Consider the following 27,641-nt stretch of genomic DNA (forward strand, 5'->3'; position numbering starts at 1 on the left):
TTAACATAGATGGCTTCTTTTACTCCTCTTTCAAACCATCTGTCCTCTCTGTCCAAGATTTGGACATTGCTGTCATCAAAGGAGTGGGCTTTCTCCTTGAGGTGTAAGTGGACAGCCGAGTCCAGGCCTGAGGAGTTAGCTCTCCTGTGTTGGGCCATGCGTTTATGCAGTGGTTGTTTTGTTTCTCCAATGTAAAGATCTTTGCATTCCTCGTTGCATTGGACAGCATAAACCAGGTTGCTTTTGTGGTGGTGTGGTGTTCTGTCCTTCGGATGTACTAGTCTCTGTCTGAGTGTGTTACCGGGTTTGAAATACACAGGGATGCAGTGTTTGTTGAAAATCCTCCTGAGTTTCTCCGATACCCCAGCCACATATGGGATGACTATGTTGTTTCTCCTGTTATCTTTTTCTTTCTCAACCACTTTGGTTTTCTTTCTGGAGGCAGCTGCCGTTTTAACAAAGGTCCAGCTGGGGTAGCCACAAGTTGTGAGGGCGCCTCTCAGGTGCTTGCGTTCTTCCCCTTGAGCCTGTGAGCTAGTGGGTACGTTATCAGCTCTGTGCTGCAGTGTTCTGATAACGCCAAGCTTGTGTTCCAAAGGGTGGTGAGAGTCGAAAAGTAGATATTGATCCGTGTGGGTGGGTTTTCTGTATCAACTCAGTGGACAGAAACATCAAGTTCACCAGAGAGGAAGTTAAAGACAACAGCTTGCCCTTCTTGGACTGTGACGTCCATATGGAGAATGACAGGAGCCTCCACATAGGGGTATACAGAAAACCCACCCACACGGATCAATATCTACTTTTCGACTCTCACCACCCTTTGGAACACAAGCTTGGCGTTATCAGAACACTGCAGCACAGAGCTGATAACGTACCCACTAGCTCACAGGCTCAAGGGGAAGAACGCAAGCACCTGAGAGGCGCCCTCACAACTTGTGGCTACCCCAGCTGGACCTTTGTTAAAACGGCAGCTGCCTCCAGAAAGAAAACCAAAGTGGTTGAGAAAGAAAAAGATAACAGGAGAAACAACACAGTCATCCCATATGTGGCTGGGGTATCGGAGAAACTCAGGAGGATTTTCAACAAACACTGCATCCCTGTGTATTTCAAACCCGGTAACACACTCAGACAGAGACTAGTACATCCGAAGGACAGAACACCACACCACCACAAAAGCAACCTGGTTTATGCTGTCCAATGCAACGAGGAATGCAAAGATCTTTACATTGGAGAAACAAAACAACCACTGCATAAACGCATGGCCCAACACAGGAGAGCTAACTCCTCAGGCCTGGACTCGGCTGTCCACTTACACCTCAAGGAGAAAGCCCACTCCTTTGATGACAGCAATGTCCAAATCTTGGACAGAGAGGACAGATGGTTTGAAAGAGGAGTAAAAGAAGCCATCTATGTTAAAGTGGAGAAACCATCGCTAAACAGAGGAGGGGGTCTGAGACACCACTTATCTCCAATTTACAATGCCGCCCTTTCGTCCCTTCCCAGGAGATTCAACAATCTAACCTCAAAGGACAACTGTTCACACATGGCCCGGGTGACCCCAACGACTGTCGTTCAGACTCAATAGAGCACTAACGACGTCGAAACCAACTGCCCACCACCGACTGTCACTCTAACGACGGGCGTGGGCACTTGGAGCACAAAGGGTTTCAGTGACATCATCGGCCTTGTGAGAGGTTAAATACCTGGATCTCCACACCAGTTAGTTGGACCAGTCCCAGCCTGGTCAGATGCGTACATGAACTGATGAAGCCTCTTGGATGAGAGGTGAAACGTCTTCCTAGACAAACAACCAGTCCAGTTGTTTTTGACTGAAATTGCTTTGAGGATAACGATGACCTGGACGAATGAGAACATTCACAGCCTTTAGCTATTGAGTTTCAGAGGCCTTCGGGGCCAAGTACGATGACTTCAGTTTTATCGGAGTTTAACATCAGAAAATTGCAGGTCATCCAGCTTTTTATTTCCTTAATGCACAGTTGAAGTTTATCTAACTGATGGGTTTCATCTGGTTTGATTGACAAATATAATTGTGTATCATCAGCATAACAATGAAAATGTATGAAGTGCTTCCTGTCGATAATATGTGATAATAGGGTTAGTAGGGTGAAAAGTACCTCTGATATAAAAATGTGAATGCAAGCTTACTGACAGCAGAAGGGATGATTAAACTAACAGATGTGGGTGAAAACATGCACAGGAGAAGTCTCATTAAAATAAAACAACAAACAGAAGTTTCTTTCATAAAAGAGCTCCATATACATCACATCAAGTTGTCTGGGGTGATTAACTGACTTTAACTTTAGAAGGGCCGGCAGTGTGGGATAGCTTCCAGTATAGAGCATTTTTCTCTTGTTATGTCATACTCAGATTGGCTGTGTGTCAACCAACAAGGTGAAAGCAAGGAGGGAGCAGTCATCTCCGATCTTCACATCGGGGAGCTGAATGAGGGCATATAATGATTTAACCTCATTCAGAGAGGAGAGGTGGCCCTGCCAAGATTTTTGGATCTGCTAACAACACGTGAAACTGATTTAAAACCTGCAGAAAAATCACTCCTTAGGCATCATTTTTGGAGAGACTTTCAGTTCATCTGAACTCCCACTGGCATTAATACCTCCCAGACACCCCCACCTGCTTTGCCCCAGAGCCTTATCAGGATGCAGCAAACGGCTTCTGCAGGGTTTTTTTTTGATGGCAGGCCCTCTCCTGTATTTTGACTCTCCACTGCAATCTTCTGAGACTGTTGCTAAGACACAGACACAAATGTCAGCAGGAAATGAACAGCATCATCTTTTATTTCTGGATTAATTTGTCTTCTTGGCAAGTACAACAGAAAATAATAAAACCATCAGGGGGCAACATCATGTTTCAGACTTTCAAAACAAGGTAAATCTTTATCAGATGTTGGAGCTGGCTCCCGGGAGCTTTAACACTTGTATATTAATGCGTGGTTACCAGCAAAGGTTTCTCCTCTGAATAATAAAAAAATTAATGCATGCTCACATTTGATGAAAAATGTTTATGTTGGGTTTCCCCACAAAAAAAACAACTGAAAAAAATCATTAGACAAAAGTAAACTTCCTGTCCTAAAATACCCCTTAGTGTCTGGTAGCAGCGGACTGAGTAAAAAACATGAATCCAAGGCAGACCATGTCTAACTGGGCTCTAATATTCACAGTCATGCATCACCAAGCTGCTTTTCTAATACAAGTGTGGCAGCTGGGAGCACCAGATGTACAGTAGAATATGAGAGAAGCCGTCCAGAATGTGTGGCTGCTGGCTGACTGGCAATCTTGATAAAACTTGTATTGGCTGTGCAGGATATTTCCCATCCATCCTTTTGTCATACAGCAGCAAAAACTATAATTACATTCCAAGAGGTTGGAGCTCAAAAACACCAATGTTGTGGCTTGCAGCTGTTAAACTGCAGCACAAATGTATGGTTAGAGTAGATAAGTAATATCTATTTTAATACCAGGCCCCTGCCCCCCAAAACCCATAATACTTAACGCTGATTTAATTCCAAGAAAATGTTGTATGAAGCAAAACACAAGATGAAATGGTGATTAGAGAAAATCAAGACAGCAAAAATGCCTTAGATGAAGCACAGCATACTTGATCTGATTTTCCGAGAGCTCCTCATGATTAAAAATGAACATTTAAACAGTATCTGAAGATGAAAAGACACTGCTTTCCCTGTTTACCTCAAGCAAACAGACAAAAAAGGCATCAGAGAGGGACTTCACTGATAAGAATAAAACCTCAGAAGAATAACAATTTCCAAAAATGATATTTACATTTTATTTATGCTTTGATAACTAAATAGACCAGCCTTTTACCTGAAAGATGGAGACAGGATTATCAGGCAATCTCGAGTATGTTTGATATGAAAAAAACAACAACCGAAAAAACAGTCGGATCAACACGATATTAATAATATGACAATATATCAAGAAGAATAGTACGTTGTCTTTTACATCACCTCTACATACTGGCGATATTGTGCTTTGATAAGACTTTTGCAACTAGAACACAGATACAGAATTGTTTTTTAACAGCCCCACAAAACTTCCAAGGATTTCAGTGATCAATGCTCTGATGAAAAAAATCCCTTCAGCTCATCCAGCAGTCGAGATAAGAGTTTAATGAGGTTGAATGAAAACTCCTCGACTCGTCTGGGACGTGTTAAAATGAATTACGAATGGATGACAAATTAAAATTAGGTGCAGCACATTCATTCATTCATTGCACAGTCAACAAACACAAGCTGTACCTGGTTGGGTACTGATGTTGGCATGTGAAAACACACACACACATACACACATATACACACACGCAAGCGTGCGCGCACACACACACACACACACACGCACACACACACACACACACACACACGCACACGCACACGCACACACACACAAACACACTAGATAGCTACACAAATACAGAGAAATATATGGGATGTATCATTCCTTTTCCTGTAATATCATTGAGGCAAACTTGGTAATTATAATATTTATATATATATATATATATATATATATATATATATATATATATATATATATATATATATATATATATATATATATATATAAAATAAATCAAAATTAGAGATGAAAGGAAAAACATGCACTGGACAAATACAAGCATGCATTTACATGATGAGACCTGAAATCATCACCAGTACATTTTAAATGCAACTGCCACCTTAAGCCCCCCGAGCATTTCCCTGCACACCCAACTACACTCATCGTGAACATAGATACATTCTCATACAAACTACACAGAGTCCAGCTGTTGTCTTATGGAGTGCTGCAACAGTTACAGATGTTGCTACATATACAGTGAAGTAAGCAGTATGAATAGTTGTCCCACTAGCAGGCCGGTGTGTTGTGTGAAACCATCGTGTTGTTGCTGTGTTATAGAAAGGCATGGGGACTCGTTTTATGTTTGATGTCTATGGTGACGTAGCTGTACATGTTCCCTTGTGTATTTTTACATTTTATTTTTTGTCTTTTGAAAGAAATGTCCTCCACCAGCATCCTTTGCGGCAGTATTCCAGAGGAAAACACAGAGATAGAAGAGTTTAGAGCACTGCATGAAATGTTCCCCGGAAAATTAACAGATATTTTTATATTTGGGATATCCTCTCCACTTGGCCTCGGGTGATAGTTTGTCGTATTTGATTTGTCTGCTTTACTCCCTTTTATGTAAAAAGTGCCTCTGTTAGACTTCTTATCAGTTCCTCACACTCCCCATGCTGGATAGTTCTTTTTCTATGGTTGGCTTTGGTTGCATAACACGCACTTTGATGCTTCGCCCAGGTCCGCTCAGCAAGTGAAGTCTTCAAAATTACCCTGGCCCGGGTGGTGAGGTAGCATGTTGCCAGGATATGTTGATGGTGTACGCAGGTTCTCGCAAGGAGCCTGAGAGAGCAATGAGGAGAGAGAGAGAAAGCAAAATAAAGCAAGTAAGTAGAGAGGAAGATAATGACTGGGAAGGAAAAAAAATGATCAGCAGGACAGAGATAGAGGGCAAGCAAATGTGCAGATGGGGAGTACTCACACCCAGACTAAAACAGAAAATAAAACGCATTTGAGGAAACCTTAAAGTCATAAAAACACAACAGCAGTACCCAGCTGGGCCAGAGAGGAAATAGATTCCCAAGAAATACTCTGGAGTTAAAAAAAATAATAGATGAATATAATGAAGATGGATGAAGAGACTACCAAGTAAGACAGAAAAGCCAATCAGAGGAGGAGCTCATCTTTCCCTTTTTTTTCTCAGGCTTACAATTAAAGTGAACTGGCTTCATTTACACTTTGAAATAAGTGAGCTGTCACACGTTCCGAAGCTCTAATTCTGGCCAGTCCCCGCTGGTCCCATCCACAAGCTTTGATTAAATTCAAGCCGCTCCGCTCTTCGACTTCTCTCCCTCACATCCCAATCACCTCTTCACTCCCTTTCCCGTCTCTCAAGTCTTTCTCTCCCTAGCTTTCCCCATCTCTATCTCTTCTCCACCACCACCACCACCACTGCTGCCATATCGTCCTTCTTCACTCAGTTGAGCTGCAGTTGAGACCAGTGAAGACAAAGAAGACAGTGTGCCCCTGTCAAAGAAATGCAGTCTGACACAGTGAAATTACTTAGCAGCAGACTACTGACATGGCGTTTCACATCATCCAGGCTCAGCACAGCTCCCCGATCATTGTTGTTGCGGCCTTTGTGTTTCTTCTTCACACATCGGCACAGCTTGTACTTGATCACCTGAAAATAGGCAAGAAGACCCATCACTGACCATTTGGAATCAAAACAACTTCCCACATGTGCTGGAAGGTTCAGGCAAAGTGAAATTCAAGAGATATTGATTTTATGCATTTATAAATATATTTCCTCCTTTAACCTGCACATTAATAGGCACTGCTCGAATTTCGTTTATCTGCACTGGGAAAAGGGAAGGCATAGCGGAAGTATGCAACAGAGTTACTTTAATTAGAAGGGACAGAGACATCCTGACTAATCTAAAATAAAATACATCCGAAAATGTTAATGTATTCAGAGTTGCTGCTGCCGAGATGTGTGTGTCTCACAGAGATGGGCTGCTGGGTTGTGAGGGACACGGCATCCGTCATGCTCGCTAAAACACATCCTTGTGCAGACAATAAAATTGTGTGGAAAAACTCCATTTAATGAGCAAGTAATTCCAATAATACTGGAGCAGTACACATTTCCTTAAACAATGCATTGCACTAGATGTGAGTGAGAGGCTCCTGATAATGGTGATTTTAAAAAGAGATATTTCACCTCATATAGATAGTCAAAGAGTTCGAGAATAGTGAGGATGCTTGCTCCGATAAAGAGACCCATCTGACCTCCAATATCACCTGGAGAGACAAACAAGAAGACACAAATTGTAGCTTAACACAAAAGAGAACTGTTCATTCATTAGAAACAGCTTTGAGCTGTATTTTGTATCTTTTTATAAGATCTGGTGAGAAATGTTACAACAAACAAAGATGTTTGAAAAAGAAAATGTTAAAAAGCCATGATGGATCAAAGAGACGGTTCTGTGTCTTCTGGGACCTGAACGCCTATTATAAAAATGCAAACACTTGTGTTACTGTCACTTAGTATGAAAGGCATCTGTCATGTTGCATACTGCATATTATCTATTCCCATGAAAACATCCAACAGCCATTTTCTTACCCAGAAGACCTGCCAATTCATAGGCTTTCTTTTGTTCAATGGTTTCGTAGTTCAGCGCTTCAAAATAGATATCCAGGACCAGAATGTTATCACTGTAAACAGAGAAAGCACAGTCTTAAGTCAAATATTCAAATCCCTGTTTATATTGTATACACTTTTTAAAAATCAGTTTCCTTGGGCGGAGAGGATGACTGGTGAGTTTGCCACTCCCTGCAGATAACAGAACCGATGCATCGAGTTGTGCAAAAAACCCGCCGTCACTAATTTCCCCTAGGTGGTTCTGGTCATTGAGGGAAACAAAGGAAAGTATAACAGCTATTTGATTTCATGCTGTGTTAAATGTCTAAGACTGAAAAACAATAGAGAACAGTTTAAAAGCCCAGGGCAGAGCAGACTATTATTTTAATCCTGAATATCCTCTCTGTGGGCCAAACCAGACTTCACACCCCACTGGAGTTGAGATCAAAACCGTAACTCAACTTTGTAGTTTCTCTTTACGTGCAAGTTGTCCTCGGTGCACTGTTTTATTACTTAAATCTAAATCAATACAAGTAATGATGTGTCTTAAAATACACGCTGGTGAATCCGAGGGCTAAGTTGAAATGCAAATTACATCTGATAATGTAGAAATGGAGATGTACCACTGTAATACAAAATGAGCACACATCTGAATGTTTCATGCAAATTATGGGAGATATACTTCCAGCTTCTGCAGTTTGACTCCACATACTTTATTAAAAGCACATAAAACATACTTAGTGAACACCATGAAAAACAATCACCATACTTAATTCCTCGCCTGCGGAAGTAATCTCAGTCAGTCACCTAAAACACTTTTTTTTATTTTTTTTATTTTTTTTACATATACCCACAGCCCTGTCAGATGAGCTCAAATACGTTTTCACAGAGCTTTTTCAAAGAAGGAATTTGGAGTTATCACAACAGCTTCCAAATATATGCCGAAAAATGTCTCTTCTTAGTTTCAAATGCTTGATGACTCATCCTGAACTTTGGAGTTTACCAAAATGAACCGAATCAAATGAGACTTTGGGCGACTGCTAGCCATTGCTCTGTAGCTCCATACTGTGCTAAATAATAAACCCACCCATTTTTTGTTACTGTTTCTGTTACTTTGACTTTACTACAGTATTTCAACCAAATATTACTTATAGCAAATTTTGACTAATTATCCTTTAGCCTACTCTTAGCTTAATATTTCTATAGTTTATACATCACATAAAGCTATCTATTTAAATAATTAATTCAATACTTTTACTGTAGCCAGCTGTTAGACTTCACAGTTTGCTAACTAGTATCCATGCGTCCAAAATTGTGTTCAGGTATTACATCTAACTCAATGTATTTTTTAAATTAAATTGAGGTTTCTATTTTTTTAATTACATTTTTTTTTTAATAAGTTGGGCTTCACTACCATCTTTCCACATGAATACTTAGCAGATGCAGAAGCAGGTGTGCCCCTGGTTGGAAATCACTCATCTTGGTGTTTTTTATTATCTTGTTATTTTTGGATATTCCTGGGCATTTACTTGCGATTCCTAGGCCCTCTGTCAGGTGTCAGCTTGAGGCTTGACTGATTCTTGCTTACTGTCAGTGAGTAACCTGCAATACATCTGATGAAAGCTGTGATCAAAATGCCAATGAAGCTCTCCCTCTCTCGCTGTGTTAGTGATTCCCAGTAGAAGACAGTCCACTGTCACAGATTTCAGTTTCACACCACTAAACACTGTGCCCAGCTCAGATAACAGTCCCAGCTAATGCTCATCAGACTGACATTGCATAGAATATGGCCAGTCAAAACATGAACTGAATGGACTCACATCTATCCACAGGGAATTAAATAAAACTTTCAGCAGGGAGAAGTGAAAGGTTTTTGCGGCACTCTGACTACATATGGTGTAATTATCTTGTCTTTAACAGCTCCGCTGGGAAAAACAGATAAAAGATTCAACTATTATTGTAAGAGAGGCCTCATATCCTTGAACTATGTTTGATCTTTTCATTAGATTTGGCAAAGAAACAGTACATACTTGGACGATTATAGTCAAGTCAGGCTCTGACTAGAAGCTTCTTATTCAATTTCGTCCCCTCTATGGAAATTTGAAAATGTGAATGGCTTACAGCTGTTAATGTTCAGCCTTTAAGCAAGGTGTTTAAAGGGAAAGCAACTTCAAACACTAAAATTATGTTACAGAGTAAACTGAAATGATGAGACCATGCATCAAAAGATTTCCAGTACAGCTTTAATGATGATTATTTATTGACGTGGTTTGATCAACTTAAAACAATTGTGAATTAAGCTTTACTCTATGTACTTTACCATGAACAAACTTTACAGATGTGTTGAGATCAAAATGACAGCTGAGTTTGAAAATGTGTGTGGTCCGAGCAAGGGCGGCGGAAGTAGGCGGGTGTAAAGCAGGGAAGTGGTCTTTGCACCACAACTCTACGCCCCTGGCCTGATTTGTGCCACGCCGCATGTTATCCCACCGTTAGATGATCCATAGTTTTCAGTTTAAGCATCCAGAAGTAAAAGACTGAACAGCAACAAGGTGGTAATGTGTAAAACTGGATAAAAAATATCACGCTTATCAGCAGATAAATAGGACATAGGAATGTGACTTACGCTATGTACTGCTCTGTCTTGTTGAATTTCTTGGCGAGGTACTTAGCTGATGCTTTGCTGGGTATCTTGACAAAGGACATTTCTTTACCATAGCGTGTCATGTTGCATGGTGTCTCGCACACACAGTAGTCATTGTCTCTCTCGACAAGAAAGTCTGGAAAATAGATTAGGTGGGAGAGGACAGTGAGACTGAAAGAGAGATGACACTGGGACAGATAGATTTAATATCCCCCCAGGATGACAAACAAAATGCAAGCAGAGTGAAAAGTGTCAAGGAAAACTTGTGAGACACCGAAGAGACCCTTATAAAATATAAAAGATAATAGACACATGCCAACAGAGTCCGAGAAATACAACAGGATCCAGAGGAAAACATGTGAGTCTGTGTCACGATAGAGTGAAAGATTGAAAGTCAATGAAAAACCAGAAAGGACTGAAAGGTATCAGCTGATGGAGAGACAGAGGAGGGTGAAAAGTAGAGCCTCAGCGCCAGGCCTGAGGTTTAGAATGGCTACCATGAGGCTGAAGGCACACTATTATCTGTTATCAGCATGGATCAGGGGCTTTGAACAGTGGGACATACACGTTGAACAGAGTACACCCCCCCCCTCACACACACACACACACACACACACACACACACACACACACACACACACACACACACACACACACACACACACACACACACACACACACACACACACACACACACACACACACACACACACACACACACACACACACACACACACACACACACACACACACACACACACACACACACACACACGCTGGCTCATCTCCTTACCCAAGGCAGGATCTGCACACTCCTTGTACTGCTCTGGGGTGCAGTATGGGGCATCTCCTAAGGACAGACAGGAGAAAGACAATGTTCTCAGTATGAACAAAAAGAGGGATGAAAGGAAAAATAATAAGCACAAAGGATGACAAGATCTGGGCTTGTAATTTATTTGGTCTTAGACTGTCATTATCGACTGTATCACCGCTGGATATTCATCCCAAATGTGATCACATCTCGTAATTGATATCATTAACTTTTGTACTTTCGCTGCCTCACGTCGCTACTTTCAGTCGGTGTCACCTCTGTCTGTGTCGGCCTCTCCATCTTTCTTTCAAGTGGCAGTTGAGCCATCCCTCTCCCTCAACCCAGGAAAAAAGACATGTCCTAGATGTAGAGGAAATGATTTCCCTTCAGCAATTATTCACTGCATTTTGTTTCATTCTCTTTAAAATCCCTCCAATGACAGGGAGATAGCAGAGATGAATAGGAGCCAAGGATTGTAGAAGGGGAGACTAACATTAATCAACTGCACATCACTAAAAGATAGCAGCTAATCCTGATTATTACACAGATAGATTGCCTGGCTCTCTCTGGATGTGCAAACACAGAGCTGAAAGTGACCCTGATTGAGGAGAGACACATTAACAATTATTGGACAGGTGAGTGCGGGTTAACAGAGGCCAAATTCGAATGCTTCCTCTGTGCCAAACTCCTTTTCAATTTGCCATCTGAGATACCACACAGTAATTAAATGTAGGAGGCAGACGGCAAATGCCAGCTGTAAATACTGCAAACACAAAAAGTGAAAGAGTTTTCTGATTCCCTGGAGTGTGAAAGTGTCTGATGATGTGCACTCGCTGGAAAAAAGCAGTTTGTTCCTTAAGAATTGTTCTTGTCACCACAATTTCAAATGAAACCACTTCCAACAACAGACACCGTGATATCTTCATCTTCATGAATTCATGCAGATATACAGCCTACCAGGCATGTGGACCATCCTGCAGTTGCAGTTCTCCACCAGATATCGTGTCTCACAGTCGATTCGGCAGGCCGTGATGCTATAAGTGTTGAAGAAGTCTGAGTCCATCGCTGTGGCCTTGCAGTCTCCCCACGGTGGAGGCAGATACGTCAGCTGAGAGAGAAGCAACAGAGCAGAACCAATTTAGTTAAAGAGCATACTGTCTGTTGTATTTCCTGGAGTCTCTTAATACAGTCAATTGCCCTTGTACTTTCTGTCAATATGTCTATATAAGAGGGATGGCCTCTAGCTAAGCTCAGTGTTTGCCAGCCGCCCGGGGTACAAATCCCACCTATGGACCTTTGCTACATGTACAGAAGCAGAAGGGTAGAAAGTAGGGAAGGTGCCATTGCCCGACCACTTTATACCCCTGGCCTGATTTGATCTCTAGTTGTAATTGGCACAGAAAATATATCTCGTTCCTGATCCATGGTGAATACATGTGTATAGTGGTGCTCATTGTGGGAGCTTCTCTCCTACGCTTCTCCTATTCCCCATCTCCCTTGGTGCTTTCATTGTACTGCCCACTCTTCATGCTGGAACTGAATAGCATCAGATCTATAGTAGAGCTGTGATGTCGAAGATAACACTCTGAACAATTTTGCTGCAGAGCATGTTTCCATGTTTTTTCTGATCCACAAATGTACATTTTCTATCACTCTTGTACAACCGGTGCAATACAATATCTACTTTATGTGGATATATATACATCTCTGGGGCGGCCGGTGGCTGAGTGGTTAGAGCAGTCACCCCATGTAGGAGGTGACCCCAAGAGGATAAAAGTCCTTGAGGCAGCGGCCACGGGCTCGACTCCGACCTGCAGCCCTTGGCTGCATGTCTACCCATCTCTCTCCCACCCAATTTAATATCTGTCCTCTGTAATATAAAGGCTTGAAAAACTGCCAAAAAATAATCTTACTATTCAGTATTCAGTTAACTATAAAAAAAGACTCTACGATTATTAAAACCTTTGAATTGAAACAAAAATATATACCACCCACAACCCCCAATGAGTCTTGTTTATATGTGAGGTTGCATCATGTAGGAAAAGCTAACTGAAATCACTCCAACAGAGTGCTTTTTGACATTTATATGAAAATATTAGCAATATTAATTTAGATTTCAGCTGCCTGACAACCTTAAAAAAAGTTGAAATTTGATGCATTAAATGAAGTAGGAAGCTATAAAACAGCTCCCCCATGTTTCCGCCTCATCAGTTTAAACAGTGCATCACTGAGTGCTCACACAGCAATAAATTAAAGGCCACTGTTTTGATTTAGGGACCTGCTTTTTACAATTTGTACTGGTGTGCAAAGAGGCAGCCAAGTGTGTCGTGCACTGGATTTAGTTACTAATAACCCAAGGCAATATTCAACATGTTCATACGGTGCAGTGTTCACACATACTGTACAGCACACTCAAGTTAACAGGATTGCTGCGATTAAAAATCGAATCAGGAGATTAAGTGATTCCTCTGCAAATTTGCAACATTACTTCCCACTGGTTAAACTTCTGCAAAAGCTAAATTCCGTGTGTGTGGACAAAAGTGAATCTGGTGTAAGAGATCCCAGGACACACTGTTAACGACCATGAAGAGTAAAATTATTGATATTAAGACTGCAACCTGTAGGGCGGTGCAACAGTGTCGCAATGAAGGAACAGGAAACTTTATACATTATAGTGGCAAAACTGTCAGTAGAGACAAGGACAAAGACAGACTGCAAGCTTTCCTTTCACATAGACGCAACAGATCTGTCCCTGCATCGCACAGCCCTGCAATAACTTGCCAGTGTGAATGGGGCTTGAGTGAGACAGAGCAAATCGAAAAGTAAGAAATAAGGGGTTAATGTGAGAGTCAGCATGACTCTGTCGACAACAAAAGAAGAGGATGGAGAGGAAACATTCTTGCTTTTTATGTTAAGTAGGGAAAAATTGCATATTTTTCTTTTGTGAAATCATGGTGAGTGACAGTTTGGCCAGCTGGAAAGACCCAGACAGTTTTACACTACAGGACTGCTGAAGCAGGCAGTCGAATGAATGAATGAGCAAACTGCATTAGATTAATGAAGAGTGAGCCTGCCAGCCAATGAAATAAACAGAGAGAGAGAGCTAGAGAGAGAGGGGGAATCATATTAAAGAGAGAGGAATTGTATTAGAGGAATTGTAATGACTGTTGGAAAGGAAAAAAGTATGGGTGTTAGTGAGAAATAGAGAAAAACAAAGAGGGGCCGTTTCCTGCAGACGCGACATAGGCAGCATGCAAAATCCTGCTGCAGCTCACTGACACTGGAACGCACTCACTGGTAGTGTGGACGTGGAGGGACTGAGATCACCCCAAAACCATCCCCTTCTCTCCTCCATTCATTATACACGGTTCTGTAGCAAATTAGGGGCCAGAGTATATGATTTGGCTGTATGCTCACCATCACACCTGCAGAATTATTCAGAGATCAGAGGAATAACCTACATTCACTTCATTTCACTGAGAAAAACAGACTTCCAGAAGCTGACAGGAGAAAGTCTGAGTTTCTATAACAATGTTAATGCACCACGTTTGTAACTATCTCAACAGCATGAGAACCCAAGGTCCGCAAGGGACCCACAAATTTGATCAGTATCTTAAATTGCACTGTGTTCAATTTTCAGCTAACAAAAAAAATCCTTTTCCACCTAAAAAGTAACTAGTCTTGCAACTTCATGTTATTGATGAGTCTGGTGTAGACTTTTTGCCTTCAATCTGAAATATAGGTCAAAATACAAAATTATGTTTTTAAACCTCATTGTGTGAAAGTGGAAAAGCATTTGTCCTTCAAAACACAGCACAGTGCTGAGAGTGCAGTGCTTTTTATATGTGACGCCTCATTTCAACTCTAAAAGGTCCAACAAAAGCCTTGAACAGGGCCGGTGACAAATATGATACTCTCCTGGGTGGCGCAATCCCTGAGAGATATGCACAATGTAACCTGACGATTTTGAATACCCAGATTAAACATTTTGTTTAGGAATGGAAGAAGTATTCAGATCCTTTAGTAAAGTAAAAGTACCAATACAACAATGTGAAAATCCGAACTTTAAATGGCCAAATAACCAGTGGAGTATAAGTTAATAATTGCATGAGCATATAGAGAGCCAGCCACTAAATTAGTTAAATTTAACAACTTAATGCTCCATCCACACACTCTTTTCACAGCATAGGAAAGCACATTACTGTTGCCAGATGAGTCACAACTTTGTTTGGTTCGTTTTCTGTGACTGGTGTGGTGTGGGGGCACGTTGCAGTTGGCAAGCTAGTTAACTAGCCAGCCGTCTGCTGGTTGGCTGCTGGTTTCGCTGTGCTTTCATGCTACATTGGCTACAGAAAATGAGCCAAACAGCGGGCTAGTCCACTGACCCGCTGACACTGGGTTTAATGGGCCCTCCTTCTCACTCCCCACCACTCTGGAGAACGTCTTCTGAGCTGCGTTTGTCCATTTCCATCGAGCTGTGACATACTTTACGGACTCGCTGAACTGTTTGGTCACCAAGACAACTAACAACAATTTTTGTTATGTACTAGTCAAATGGCTATGACAAGCAGCTCAATGTTCTTTATTTCTATCTGATTATATTTCTATGGTGAAAATACTCCCTTACAAGTCCTGCATTCAAAATATTTCTTCAACAATAAATGTACTTAAAGTATCAAAAGTAAATTTTGTCAATCTAAAGTAAAATGCCCTCTGTGACTAAGTATTATACACAACATTATCAGATGTAAATACTAATGCAACAATGTGTAAGTAGCATGTTACTGAGGTGGAGCTAGTTTTAACTAGTCCAAAATTTCTCAACACTGGGGTTTAAACCCTTCCAAAGGGTCATATGATAAATCTGACAAGCTGATAGTTGGTTAGGAGAGTTCTGCACATAGGTTCTGCTATACAAATTTGTATTGATAACTGGACTTTTCTTTAATATTTGTTCTTTTATAGGGGTGAAATTTTACCTCTTTGGAACCCTAGAAGTTATTTAAATGTAACCACCTGAGAAGTTTAGAGAGGAAATCACCTTTGGTTGAACTGCAAACAATGCATAGATCTGAAATGTGACAAGGGGGCCCAACTTGTCACTGTCACTGAGGTCACAAGCCGAAAAGATTGTGAACCACTGGTTTAATCTTTGACAATGCAAGCTGTGAGATAAATGCAAAAGAGTAAAGAGACAATATTTGCCTCATAAATGTTTAACATTCAAAATATTAAATATTTTCAGAATATATCCCATTTGTCTAGATATTATAGACCCCACAGAAAGGGTTTCTGACAAGCTTACCATGCTAGCTGAATAGCTTGTGCCAAATTTCAAATGATTGAGATACTGACTTGCCTGTGAATGTTCAGTAAAGCTATCAGATAATGGGAGTGAAAGGGGCAGACACGACAGACTCATCAGGGGTGCCGCAGAGGCAACAGAAAGATCCTCCAGATGGTTGAGGATCAAGGGGAGTGAGCTGGATAGTTTGAGTGGTACTGGGACACAGGCCAGGGCTTGATCAATCCTGGCAGGGTCACCTGGGCCATGCAGGATGTCTGAGGCTTAAAGCTCTGAAACACTCACAATGATCCCAGGATACATCACTAATTATGTTGATGTATGTTCACCCGAGACAAGGTGTTTGGATGGCAATTTTCTTGTCCAATTTTAAGCGTCCATGTAAACAGGAACAGTGACATCTGGGACAGAAAAGCAATCAAATTGGAAGCTGTCAGAGTGAAAACTGGATTTCACATTTGAAACATTGTTTGGCTTTTGAAAATCTGACACGAATGTCTGATTGTAAGTGTTAGGTGATGTGCAGTGTCACAAGGTGAGTTTTTTTCTAAACCACCCACAAAGCTAGGCAGGCTAAAATAGGGTCTACCTTAGCTATGACAATGAGACAGAAATAAAGCAGGAAAGGAAAATCATATTATTAGTACTAGCCACGCTGATTTATATCTCCACTTTGAAGACTAAAAAATCTTTGATTTATGTCAATCTCTATCAGGACTTGAAGAGACATAAGCAACATCACTAATGGTTGAATTATCCACAGAATGCTATTTACACATTCTAGGCAGTTTGTATGGTAAAAACTTGGCTCAAAGTCATAAGAAAGCTTGGCTGAATAATGATATCATATCTTGTCTATGCCGATGACACACAACTTTATGTGTCTGTTAAAACTGGGAACCACCATCTGACATGCTCAGTGAAGAAAAACCTGATACAATTCTGTTTGGGTCAATAAACACATCAGAACTGAATGATAGCTCTGATAACCTGACTCCTTCCTAGCCTAGTGCCAGATATTCATCTTTGATTCAAATTTAATAAAGTAGCTAGCTCTGGTTCGAACAACTTAAGTTTTACTCATTACATTTAATTAATTTCATGGTCCCCTTTATTTATATTTAAGACTAAGGGAGACATGTGCATTTTCTGTCAGGGTCCCCAAAATCTGGAACAGCCTTCTTGTTAGAATTAATTTTGCTACCTTAGTGTCTGTCTTTAAATCACTACTTAAAACCTATTAAACCATTTTTACACTAAAGATTTATGCAGTTATTGCACCTCTATGCCTTTCCGCTTTTAAAGATGGGATATGGAGAATGAGCAGAGCACCGCCATCTAGTGTTTCAAGATCGTAGTCGCAACAACAAAAACATGATTTCAGCAGTCAGGTTTCCAGGTTCTTTGCCGAGTGTGTCAAGCGATCAGCCTGCACCATGTCCAGTGATGAATCATACAGGGTAACGACTGATTTCTACTAATCAATTAATTTTACAGTATTTAACATTAGCCAGTCTTCAACTGGAAGTCTTTCTTTGAGTGGTGTGTAATCAGTTTGCTAGCTAGCTCTCAACTCAAAATGATTCCTTGTTTCCGTAGCCTAACAACAGACAACGCTGGCAACCTGCAATGCCGGCCGCTATTGGCTGGTACAATGTAAACAGAACGTGACAGAAAGTCATTGTCAAACCCGTCAAATTTGAAAAAATGAAATTAATTCTGACTAAATATACCCCGTGTCTGCGTGGGTTTTCTCCGGGTTCTCTGGTTTCCTCCCACAATCCAAAGACATGCACGTGTTAGGTTAATTGATGACTCTAAAACAAATTGCCCTTAGGTGTGAATGGTTGTCTGTCTCTGTTCGTCTCTATGTGCCCTGTGATAGACTGCCGTCCTGTCCAGGGTGTACCCCGCCTCACGCCCGATGTCAGCTGGGATCGGCTCCAGCCCCCCCGCGACCCCGCCCCCGGATAAGCGGTTGAAGATGAATGAATGATAAATATACCCCTCTGTACCCCTCACCCCCGTGGGTGTATTATTATTACTATTATTAATATTACTATTATTATTATTATTTTTTTTAAATATAGCTTTTAATAAAGGTTCTGCATATTTAAACTTTAACTTAAAAGAACTTTGTATTATACCAATCATTTGCAATATTAATGCTTTTTTGTTTTTATGAAGTACACCTTGCAACATTGTTTTTAAAAGCTACAAAAATAAAAGGTAATCATCATCGTTATTAAAGTTGGAGTGGCTCATTTTATATCTGCATCCTTTGTTTGATTTGCAGACACAAAATCCTCAAAATTACATTTCAAGGCCAATATTAACATACAGATTCTCCCTGACATGTGCCTTCATATATTCTTGTATTGTCTGTATTTTATCATCTTTCTCAAAGCATACCCGTTGTTCCTGACAGGAGACAAAAGTCTGAAACCCGGGTGCCACTCCAAAGCCCAGCTGGTCTATGAATGGCGGCTCCTCCTGGGTGTGGATCTGAACTTTGATCCCGGCTTCAAACGATGTCTCCTCTGTTAAAAAAAAGAAGGTTAGGACATTTACAACAGGGATGATAATTTGCATACACGCATGGGCCTGCATGATCTACTCTGCCGCAATTGTTACAAATCAAATGAATAAAAAGCTTTGTAACGGTGGAATATGTTACAGGCAGTGAGTGAAAAACACAATCTAAAAAAAAAACAATATAACAAACACATGTTAAATTATAAAACATACACTGGATATCAAAATTAGAGAACAAAATATTTATTCTTGATTAATACAGTATCATCAGTAACCACTGTGTCTATAGCACTGCTGTACTCAGTGACGTGCAGTGAGGGTTGGGGTTGGGGAGGCACTGACTCACAAGTCAGATTTACAAACATACAGTAGGATGCCAATAGGATAGGACGAGAGAAGAAGAGAGAATAGGAGCAAACAGGATGCTGAAAACCATTTTAAAACACCAGTGCCACTGTATATTGCAGTATATCTTACCTTTACTGTAAATGACTGTATATTGCAGTATATCTTACCTTTACTGACTGAAAGTCCAGCTTTGAAAAATTTCTTAGTTTAGAAATCAAATCCTCCATTTTCAGGGCGAGAAATGACAGCTTGTCGCTAAGCTCTACAGCGTCACACAGCACACTTCTTGTGTTTACTTTTTGCACACAGGTCAGAGTTCACCGTGACCTGGCTGGTGGCAGGCTATCAGGCTGCTCACTATCGCCTTGAGGCAGAGGTACTGCCTGCCTCAAGGCAGCATTTTCCCTGTGGATTTATGTCACATCAATAAGGTGTAAATATTACACACATACGTAAAATACATTACTGAACACCATGGAAAAGAAGACGTATACTTGCATTACATAAAAGTGTCCTCAACCATCATATTGGAAACATACACAGAAATGGGAACAAGCACGCGCCATTTGCACGCGCTCAATCCAGTTTGAGTGATTGCGCAATCTGGAGGGAGGCTCGGCTGTCCGTGCCTCACCTCTCGTCTCTGAAGAGACTCCGTTTATTTAAGCAGGAAATACAGAATTTTCTGCGATTTTTACTATAAAAATGGTCAAAATACATTAAGAACCACACCAAAATCATAGTCCAGAGGATAAATATTAATACTTGTGTTATTATATTATTTCGTTTCTTTTTCCTCTCATGATGACAGGGGAGGCACAGCCTCACCTGCCTCCCCTGACTGCACGTCACTGGCTGTACTAGGGTTAGGGTAATAGGAATCAAAAATGAGTAGGAAGTGTAGAGGCTCTTGCTTTGAATGACTTCAGCACATCTGTGCCCAAAGGACATTAGGACTAGTTTACACCCACTGCTCTGGTTTGATCTTGGTTCATTCTCCTTGCAGCCTCTTCCACAGTTAAATAACTGTAATGGGTTTCTTAGTCATTACTATGGGATTTAGATCTGGACTCTGGGCTGACCATTAGACTGTTTCAATATTTTTAGCATCAAGGAACTGCGTAACCCGTTTTACAGTGTAAGATCCTTGCCCTGTTCAGCACTGAACTTGTGAGCAACTCCAGCTGCAGTGTTGAACCGATTCCCCTATTGAGTCTTTGCATAACCCTGTGCTGCTGCGCACTTGTTTTACGAGGAGGACCGGCCTTTTTGAGGGACTTAAATTAATCCGTGTCCTTATAGTTTCAATATTCTTGAAATCACAAGACTTGGAATGCCCAACCCATCTTACAATGGCTGAGAAGGTCATCCCTTTGGCCTGCATCTGGATAACCTGCTGTCGCAGGGTTTCAGTCACCTTGGAGCCGCCTGCCATCTTGCAAAGTAACCAGGAGAGTGACTTTGGGTAACTTAACGTAATCTCGGTTCTTTGATAATAGAGTGAGGTGTTTCACTATGGGAGTCACATTGGTGTGACCAACTATGGAAGGTCCTTGTCTATGCAAGGAGGGAAATGATGGTGAAACACCTCACTCTGTTATCAAAGAACCAAGGTTACGTTAAGTAACCCAAGGTTCTTTTTCTAACTTCAGTGTTTTACGATGGGAGATATAGACACCTCCCAGATTGCATCCAATCTCCTAAAGTCATAAATAACACAATCCAGTGTGACAGCCTCTGACAGGACAATGGCTTTCCTCTATGGGGAGAGGCCCAAGACATAAATAGCTGATCAGTTCTCCTGAACCCAGCTGACCTGCTCACATACACATGTAGGGCCTGGACCGGGCATAATGTGTTAGGCCTCTCCTCCCCCCCTGAGAAAAAGGGTGGAGGATGAAAAGCCAAAATTCCACTGTGGGACACGTGTAGGCTGACTTCTGAGGCACAAACACCAGATTGGGTCGCATGCAGGCCTTGGTAAGTCCTGGTGCTAACTGCATGCAGGAAGGGCGGATGGAAAAAGCCTGCAAATAACTTACCCGCTTTTCCGGTGTCAAAGCTAAGAGCAACACTGTTTTAAAAGAAACAAACTTCATCTCCACTGCCTCTAAGCGCGAAAATGTCTGATGAGAGAGGGCATCCAGCACAACTGACAAGTTCCACAAAGGAACCAGGGACCTGGAAACTAGGAGCTTGTGGTGTGCACCCTTCATGAAGCGACCAACTAAAGGATGTTGCCCCACCGGCTAAGCTCCAAAGCCCACATGACAAGCTGAGATGGCCGCTAGGTAGACTTTGATTGTAGAGAAGGCCTTCCCCTTGTCTACTAAGTGTTTCAGGACAGACAACAGGTCAACCACTGAGCACTGAAAAGGAATGGCGTGTTTACAGACACACCACTCCTCAAAAACATGCAACTTACCACTGTAAAGAGAGTGAGTGGACGGGGCTCTTGCGCTCTGAATGGTGTCAATGACCTGTGAAGGCAGGCCTGCAGCGTTCAGGTTCTACCTATCATGGACCATGACAGTGTTTTGTTTTTATTTTGTTTTGGGAGAAGCACTTTGCCCTGGGCTCTGGACCAGGCTGCAAAAGTGCATGTTTTATTTGTGTTCCTGAACATTGTGGAAGCGCTTGACACTGTGCTACCCATTGCCCCTGAGTCTCTTACCCATGAACTTTACTGGAGAGAAAATGAGAGATCACACCTGGAGAACTGGAACTCATCAGGGTCTCTGAACCATGAACTTCGGGGCTTTGTCGCACCTCCCTTCCCCTCCTCTTCTTTGAGGGAAGGAGAAAGGGAGAAGCGAGAAGTGTTAGGTCGGACACTTTTTCTTTCCCTCCCCGGGATGGGAAGGGTGCAGCATAGCCCGCCCTTGGAACAGAGAGGGCTTGAGGGATTTGTTTCCGGGGTAGGCAGAGGTCAAAGGCTTCACCTTCTTGTTTTCTGAGAGTGCTAGTCTCCCTCATCTTTTACAGAGCTGGACCAAAAAGACCTTTGGTGGGGTCGTATGCTGCGTCCATAACCTCTGCTTTCTGTACATCACTCAAACCTGAGTGGTTCAGCACCATGGCTCGCTCACCTGAGACTGCAAGTCCCATAAAACGACCACAGCCTTGTACTGTGCCTCGTGAGGAGCGTAAGATCAGGTCATTCATCACACAGAGCTCATCCCAGAGGGCTGGGTTAGGTGCCCCACCATTCATCTGTTGACCCATTTCCTCTAGGATTTCTGCCTGGTATGCAGACAGTCCAGCCATAGCATTGAGAGAGCACACTGACTGCACTGCATACTACAGGTATGCATCCTCTGAGAGAGAGCATCGGTTAGGGTGGAGGTGATAAGCCACTGAAGGCTCCACCACTGGGGGTTCGACCAGCCCCAGTTCCCCCATCCCATGGATCTCTAGCTTAGAGTAGCCTTTGGTGGGGAGCTTACTCTTAAAGGACTGGACCAATACCTGCTCATTTCTTTCAGGCAGACAGGCACTGCTGGAAGGAGTTGTTCTGACGGCAGTTGGGCTAGTGGGAGCCTCTCACCGTCATATAAGTCTCTCTCTGCCCCCTGAGCATCCTGGGCTGCAGGCCACTGAATCCCTAATTTGGACGCGGCCCATCTGCAGACCTCGTACAGGTTGCCGTTCACTGGGGTACAGCTTCGGACACACTGCGAGGTCTGGACTGTTGAACAGGAAAAGTGGTGTTGTCCTCCTCTTCCTCCATTTTGTCCACGCCGAGAATGTCAGAGTTGGCATCACCCTCTGTGTCCTCACAGCCCGGTCCCACTTCCAGGAGCTCCTCGAGAAACAAGAGGCATGACCGGGGATTCAGTGTCCATCATGTCAGCTCGTTGTGGCTCACGGCAGATGGGAGGTGGTTGTGGCTCCTGACAAACAGGGGTTCTGGTTTGTTGTCACAGCCACTCTCAACCTTCTTTCCAATATTTTTTCTGGCATTGATGTGCAGTGAGAGCATGACTTGGGGTCAGCCAAAGACGCTTGAGCGTGTTTAGTGCCCATGCAACATATGCTCATATGCCCCCACCTTTGGCGGGGGTAGTAGCCAAAGACATATTGCCTGGAAAAGGGGGATATACTATAAATATACAGCTGTACAAGCCGTGTCTTAACGCGGTAGCCTGTCGGTCAGTAGCGCTATCAGACGGGGTTTAGCCCAAGCTTACTGCATACAATAAGACTTGGCTTGTCGTAACACTTTAACTGAACTCTCTGTACTCAGCTCAGCTAACAGCTGCGCCGGCAGGTATAAAGCTAACTTACTCAGCAAATCCAGACTTAAGCCAGGAACTGCCTTCGGCGACACTATCCTTTACGGTTCGTCTATGAACAGTTGAGCAGATATCAAAGATAGCCTAGATAAGCTGAGGGAGCTTATATAGTTTCTTCACAGGAAGAAAGCGAGAATGATTTAGGAGGGGCCGGTCATCAGTGGTAGTATGAGGGTGCGTGGCCCGTGCACAGTTGACCTGTCTGTCACTGCTTCCAGAGTTGGACTCCCATAGTGAAACACCGAACGAAGTTAGAAAAATAACTACAAATAGGGTGTGTCCAACAATTAAGTAAACTGTCACCAGGTGCCAGATTAACTCCAAAAATTGTGAGGTAGCTCTTTTTTTCCCCCACAAAATAAAGGTTTTTGTTGAAGTGCCTTGGTTATTTAAAAAAACTTGGCAGTACAGCAGTGGTATAGCCACAGCTGATATTCTATCAAATTCTGAACAATAAAAAATAACAGTATTTCAGAATAAAACAAGTATTAATAACTTGTTCTCTATTTTTGATCTCAAGTGTAATTCCCAGAGAGTAATTGCTTGTTCATTAGCTACATCTATGGACTCCCTCCCTCCCTCTTTCAGAAGTTCACAATAGCTGGAATGAGGAGTGAAAGGATAAAGAACATAGACTTCCTAAGTAGAGAGGTTGATGACAATATATGCCCAACAGGAGTCTTATTTACTGCAGGGGGAAACGTGAAAGTGAATGGATAAATTAATAAATAAGTGATGATGAAAATAAAAGGAAAATCAATACAGCTGACAGCAACCTTGCCTACAGCAATGGGCTGTATAGATTTTAAAGGAAGCAGATGGGCCCCTTTGATACCGAGATTGGGGTAACATCACAATGACATTGAGGATCAAATTTATATTTGTGCAAACATATTTCTACCATATTTGCAGAGACCTGGGACTGCTTGTCATGGTGATGGCAGATGGCATTCCAGAGATTTAGTTCCTTGAGTGTAGGCTCAGCGATAAAGTAGGAGGTCTGCTTCCTGTTGCCTTCCCTCCCCACTTGTCATTCAGTATCGTCCTAAGTGCCATGTTCTCACTATTTTTGATTAAACGGTTCAGGGATGCGGCTGGAATTCTGCATGAGAGATTTGACAAAGATAGACAGACTTTAAATGTTTCAAATTGCTCTTCTGAGACTCAATAGAAAGCCATCTTCTGCTTCTGCAAAGGCTAATGCCTGAGGCTTGGAGCAGCAAAATATACATGTTGCACACAAGCTCTTGCTCGCAAAAGCACATCATCTTTAAGTCATGACCATCTGTCATCCTCATACAATTGGAATAAGGATGTGCAGGCTGAACATTTGAACAAGATGGCAACTTGATCATATTTGACAGCTGTTTAAAATTTATTTTAATGCCTGTGCTTTGTCTTAAAAAAATATTTCATGTAACCAGGAGACTGGGTACTGTTGCTATATTTTTAACAAGAAAATCTTGTAACCAGATTAAGCTGCTGAGCTCATGTTTTATTTGCTGTGGGAGCAACCCCCTCACATTCAGACAGATTTCCAGCCGACCAGAACCTTGGTGGGCCAATCACACAGGAGTGTCACTGGTTCAGACTTGAAGTCTCAGCACACTTCCGCTGCTCTGATTGGTTGTAGGTCTCTCCAGTCCAGTCTCAAGGCCCACCCAATACATGCACCAGACTCACAAAACTCTGATCAAACTCTCAAACTAGGCAGCGCTGATCAAATATGAATCAAGATGCTGTATTGTCTATTTCCCACCTCAGATGTTTCCAGAAACACGTTTCAGTGTACTGTTCAGCTGTAATTTGAGAAAGTTTTCATCAGGTAGCCATTTTTTTCTGCTTCAAAACACACCCAGCACTGCCCCAACCCACAGGTGTCGCTTGTGTAGCTCAGCATTACACTTGTAGTTTGTGATCCGTTACTCTGGTTGGTTGTAGGTCTATCCAGTTGCATCCAGAGACATTTTTGTCTACGGCAGTTGATAACGCCACTTGGAAATCAAAAATTAATTGAGAGGTTCCAGGCGCATTAGTGAATTAGTTTGGCAATGCCAGGCTACATCATCACACCAGCCTACTCAAATTTTCTTGGATTTCTATATTTAATGTCATTGCCTCATAGCATGAAGGGTTTGAAATTTACGCTTGCAGCTGTCTCACTGTGTCTGCCTGGGTTTCCTCTGATTGCTCCAGTTTCCTCCTACTGTACGGCTCAAAGACATGCAGGTCATGTGAGGTAAAAACTCCAAATTGTCTGTATATGTGAATGTGAGTGTCTAAATGTGTTAAGACTAACAATCAGACCTGTCCCGTGAGAAACCTTTCTCTCATATAATGCCTGCTGGCATATGTTTCAGCCCCATGAGAGGATGAAGGAAATAAGTGGGTATAAAAAATGGATGGATGGCATATACATAGTACTACTTGTGTAGACCTGGGGCCTCATTTATCAACTCTGCATACAGTTTTGAGCTTAAAACATGCATGCACCCATTTCTGTGCGCTGAATCTGATTAATTAATTTCTTCTTCTTCTTGTTCTTAAGGACGTGCATACATTTAGAACACTTTTGACCAAGAAAAACAACATCTATCTATGAACTAAATTTAGGGGTTATTGTGCCCAATGTCTATTTTGCGTACTACAAGTCTTTATTTGACCATTATGTGAAGTGAATAATCTGCCAATCACCTATACCAATACTGTATGTTTATTAATTTATCTTTGCACAAACAACTTGTGGTTGAATACAACAGTTTGGTTTAGTGTACTTAAGACAGGTTAATGGAGAGAAAGTTCAACATTGTACAGTATATAGGGTAACCACAGGTGCACCATCAATAAAATTGCGCACAACAAGTGGCTCAAGGTCTCACAGCATTCACTCGTAATAAACACTTTGAACCAATGAAGTGTGTAAATTATATAAATGCTGTAGAACAAAATGAAATGAGACTTATGTAATATAAATCCTTTGCTTGTTTGCTACTTTTGTCTACAAGAAGTTGCTCTACGTTCAGGCTGCAAAAGGGAAGTGTTGAACATGTTTGACTTTTGGGGGGTGTTGCTTTATGAAAATGAGCCTGTACATGAACAAGGCCATGGCTGAATAGGTAAGATTCATTATTGTTTATTAAGTTGTACGTGTTTTCCTACTCACACATTCAGAACTTGCATGCTTTGAGAAATGAGGCCCCGGGCGTTTGAACTGGCACATTATGCATTGCACGGCATCCAGCCAGATTACACAAGCAGGTCCTAAATGCTGTTATGATGGGACTAATCGATGGCCAATGTCCATCACTTTGACATTAATGACAAAACCTTCAAACCAGGAAAAAAACCCTCAATAACATAAAAAGTATGAAATCATACAAAAATAAGGATACTGTAGTTACTACATCCTTAGATGCACACAATCTCTTATAAAAGTATTGAATCATTAATATAATGATCTTACATAAAAAGCATTATATATTTATATATTTAAATAATTTAGGCTTGGAGTATGTGCAGCTTTATATTAAAATATAATGTTCACAGCCTTCTGCTTTGTGCTTCATGTTTAATAATGATCATCAGAGTGTTTCTGTGACCATACTGAACTGTATCTTTACATTCACTACCGAGTGCATATAAAATATTGATACAAACACACAGCAACATATGCAGCCACATTAAAGTCTAGGTTTCAGGGCCTGCTGGAGCGGCACTGAAGAGCCTCCACTGTGTTGATGGGGGCTCGGCCCTGAATGGAAGAGCCTGTAGTGTATATTGATTTATATCTGGCAAATGGTTCTTCTTGTTTGATTCATGTGGACTTGAAGCCTATCTGACAAGTGACAGAATTATATTACATTGAAATAAAATTTTCATGATCAATACCCATATGTCTTATACAGATTAGTCGATAACATCCCATGGAAACAGTGGGAGCATTTCAAAAGATCAAAGTGTATATTATTCAGGATCATCACTCGTGAAAATATAGAGGGCTTGGTATTTCAGGTGCATAACTTAGCATACATTTGCTTATGTTTGCTACAGATGAAACAAATCTTTAACTATTTGGTCGGAAGTATATTGATGTTGACTTCACTAAATGGATTAGGGGTTTCGTAATTAACATAAAAAGCGCTAGCAATAAGTATAAAACAGCCTAGTAAGGCCTCTGTCTCAATTGATCTATTTTTATCCTTAAGTCCTTGCTTAAAGGTAAACATAAACACCAATCTTATGGTTTTAGCTGAGGTCTTCAGAACTGGAGATGGGATGTTGCATGTGATGTATCCTCGGGCAGAGATGCTCACATTTTGTAAGTCCAAGTCATCTCTCAAGTTCTTAGTCACAAGTCCAAGTCAAGTCAAGTCAAGTCAACTTTTGGTCTACAGTTTTTGCTGCACAAAAACTTTTAGCGGAAACAAAAAAAGAAAGAAAGAAAGAAGGGAGAAC

At 41.6% G+C, this 27,641-nt stretch overlaps 1 protein-coding gene across 1 annotated transcript in view; it reads right to left on the reverse strand.

Annotated features, from left to right (window-relative positions):
- Positions 1-4,825: 4,825 nt before the first annotated feature.
- asic1b (acid-sensing (proton-gated) ion channel 1b) overlaps positions 4,826-27,641 on the reverse strand; it is a gene marked incomplete at its 5' end in the record, with an annotated part of 186,028 nt that continues 163,212 nt past the window's right edge. The window contains 8 exons of the mRNA XM_083939717.1: positions 4,826-5,450; positions 6,190-6,291; positions 6,829-6,908; positions 7,231-7,322; positions 9,875-10,028; positions 10,686-10,742; positions 11,661-11,811; positions 18,421-18,548. Of these exons, the coding sequence (XP_083795843.1) occupies positions 5,355-5,450; positions 6,190-6,291; positions 6,829-6,908; positions 7,231-7,322; positions 9,875-10,028; positions 10,686-10,742; positions 11,661-11,811; positions 18,421-18,548 (860 nt within the window). The 3' untranslated portion in view covers positions 4,826-5,354. The remainder of the gene's footprint in view (positions 5,451-6,189; positions 6,292-6,828; positions 6,909-7,230; positions 7,323-9,874; positions 10,029-10,685; positions 10,743-11,660; positions 11,812-18,420; positions 18,549-27,641) is intronic.

The sequence above is a fragment of the Echiichthys vipera genome, assembly GCF_963691815.1.
Source record: "Echiichthys vipera genome assembly, chromosome: X".
NCBI lineage: Eukaryota > Metazoa > Chordata > Actinopteri > Perciformes > Trachinidae > Echiichthys > Echiichthys vipera.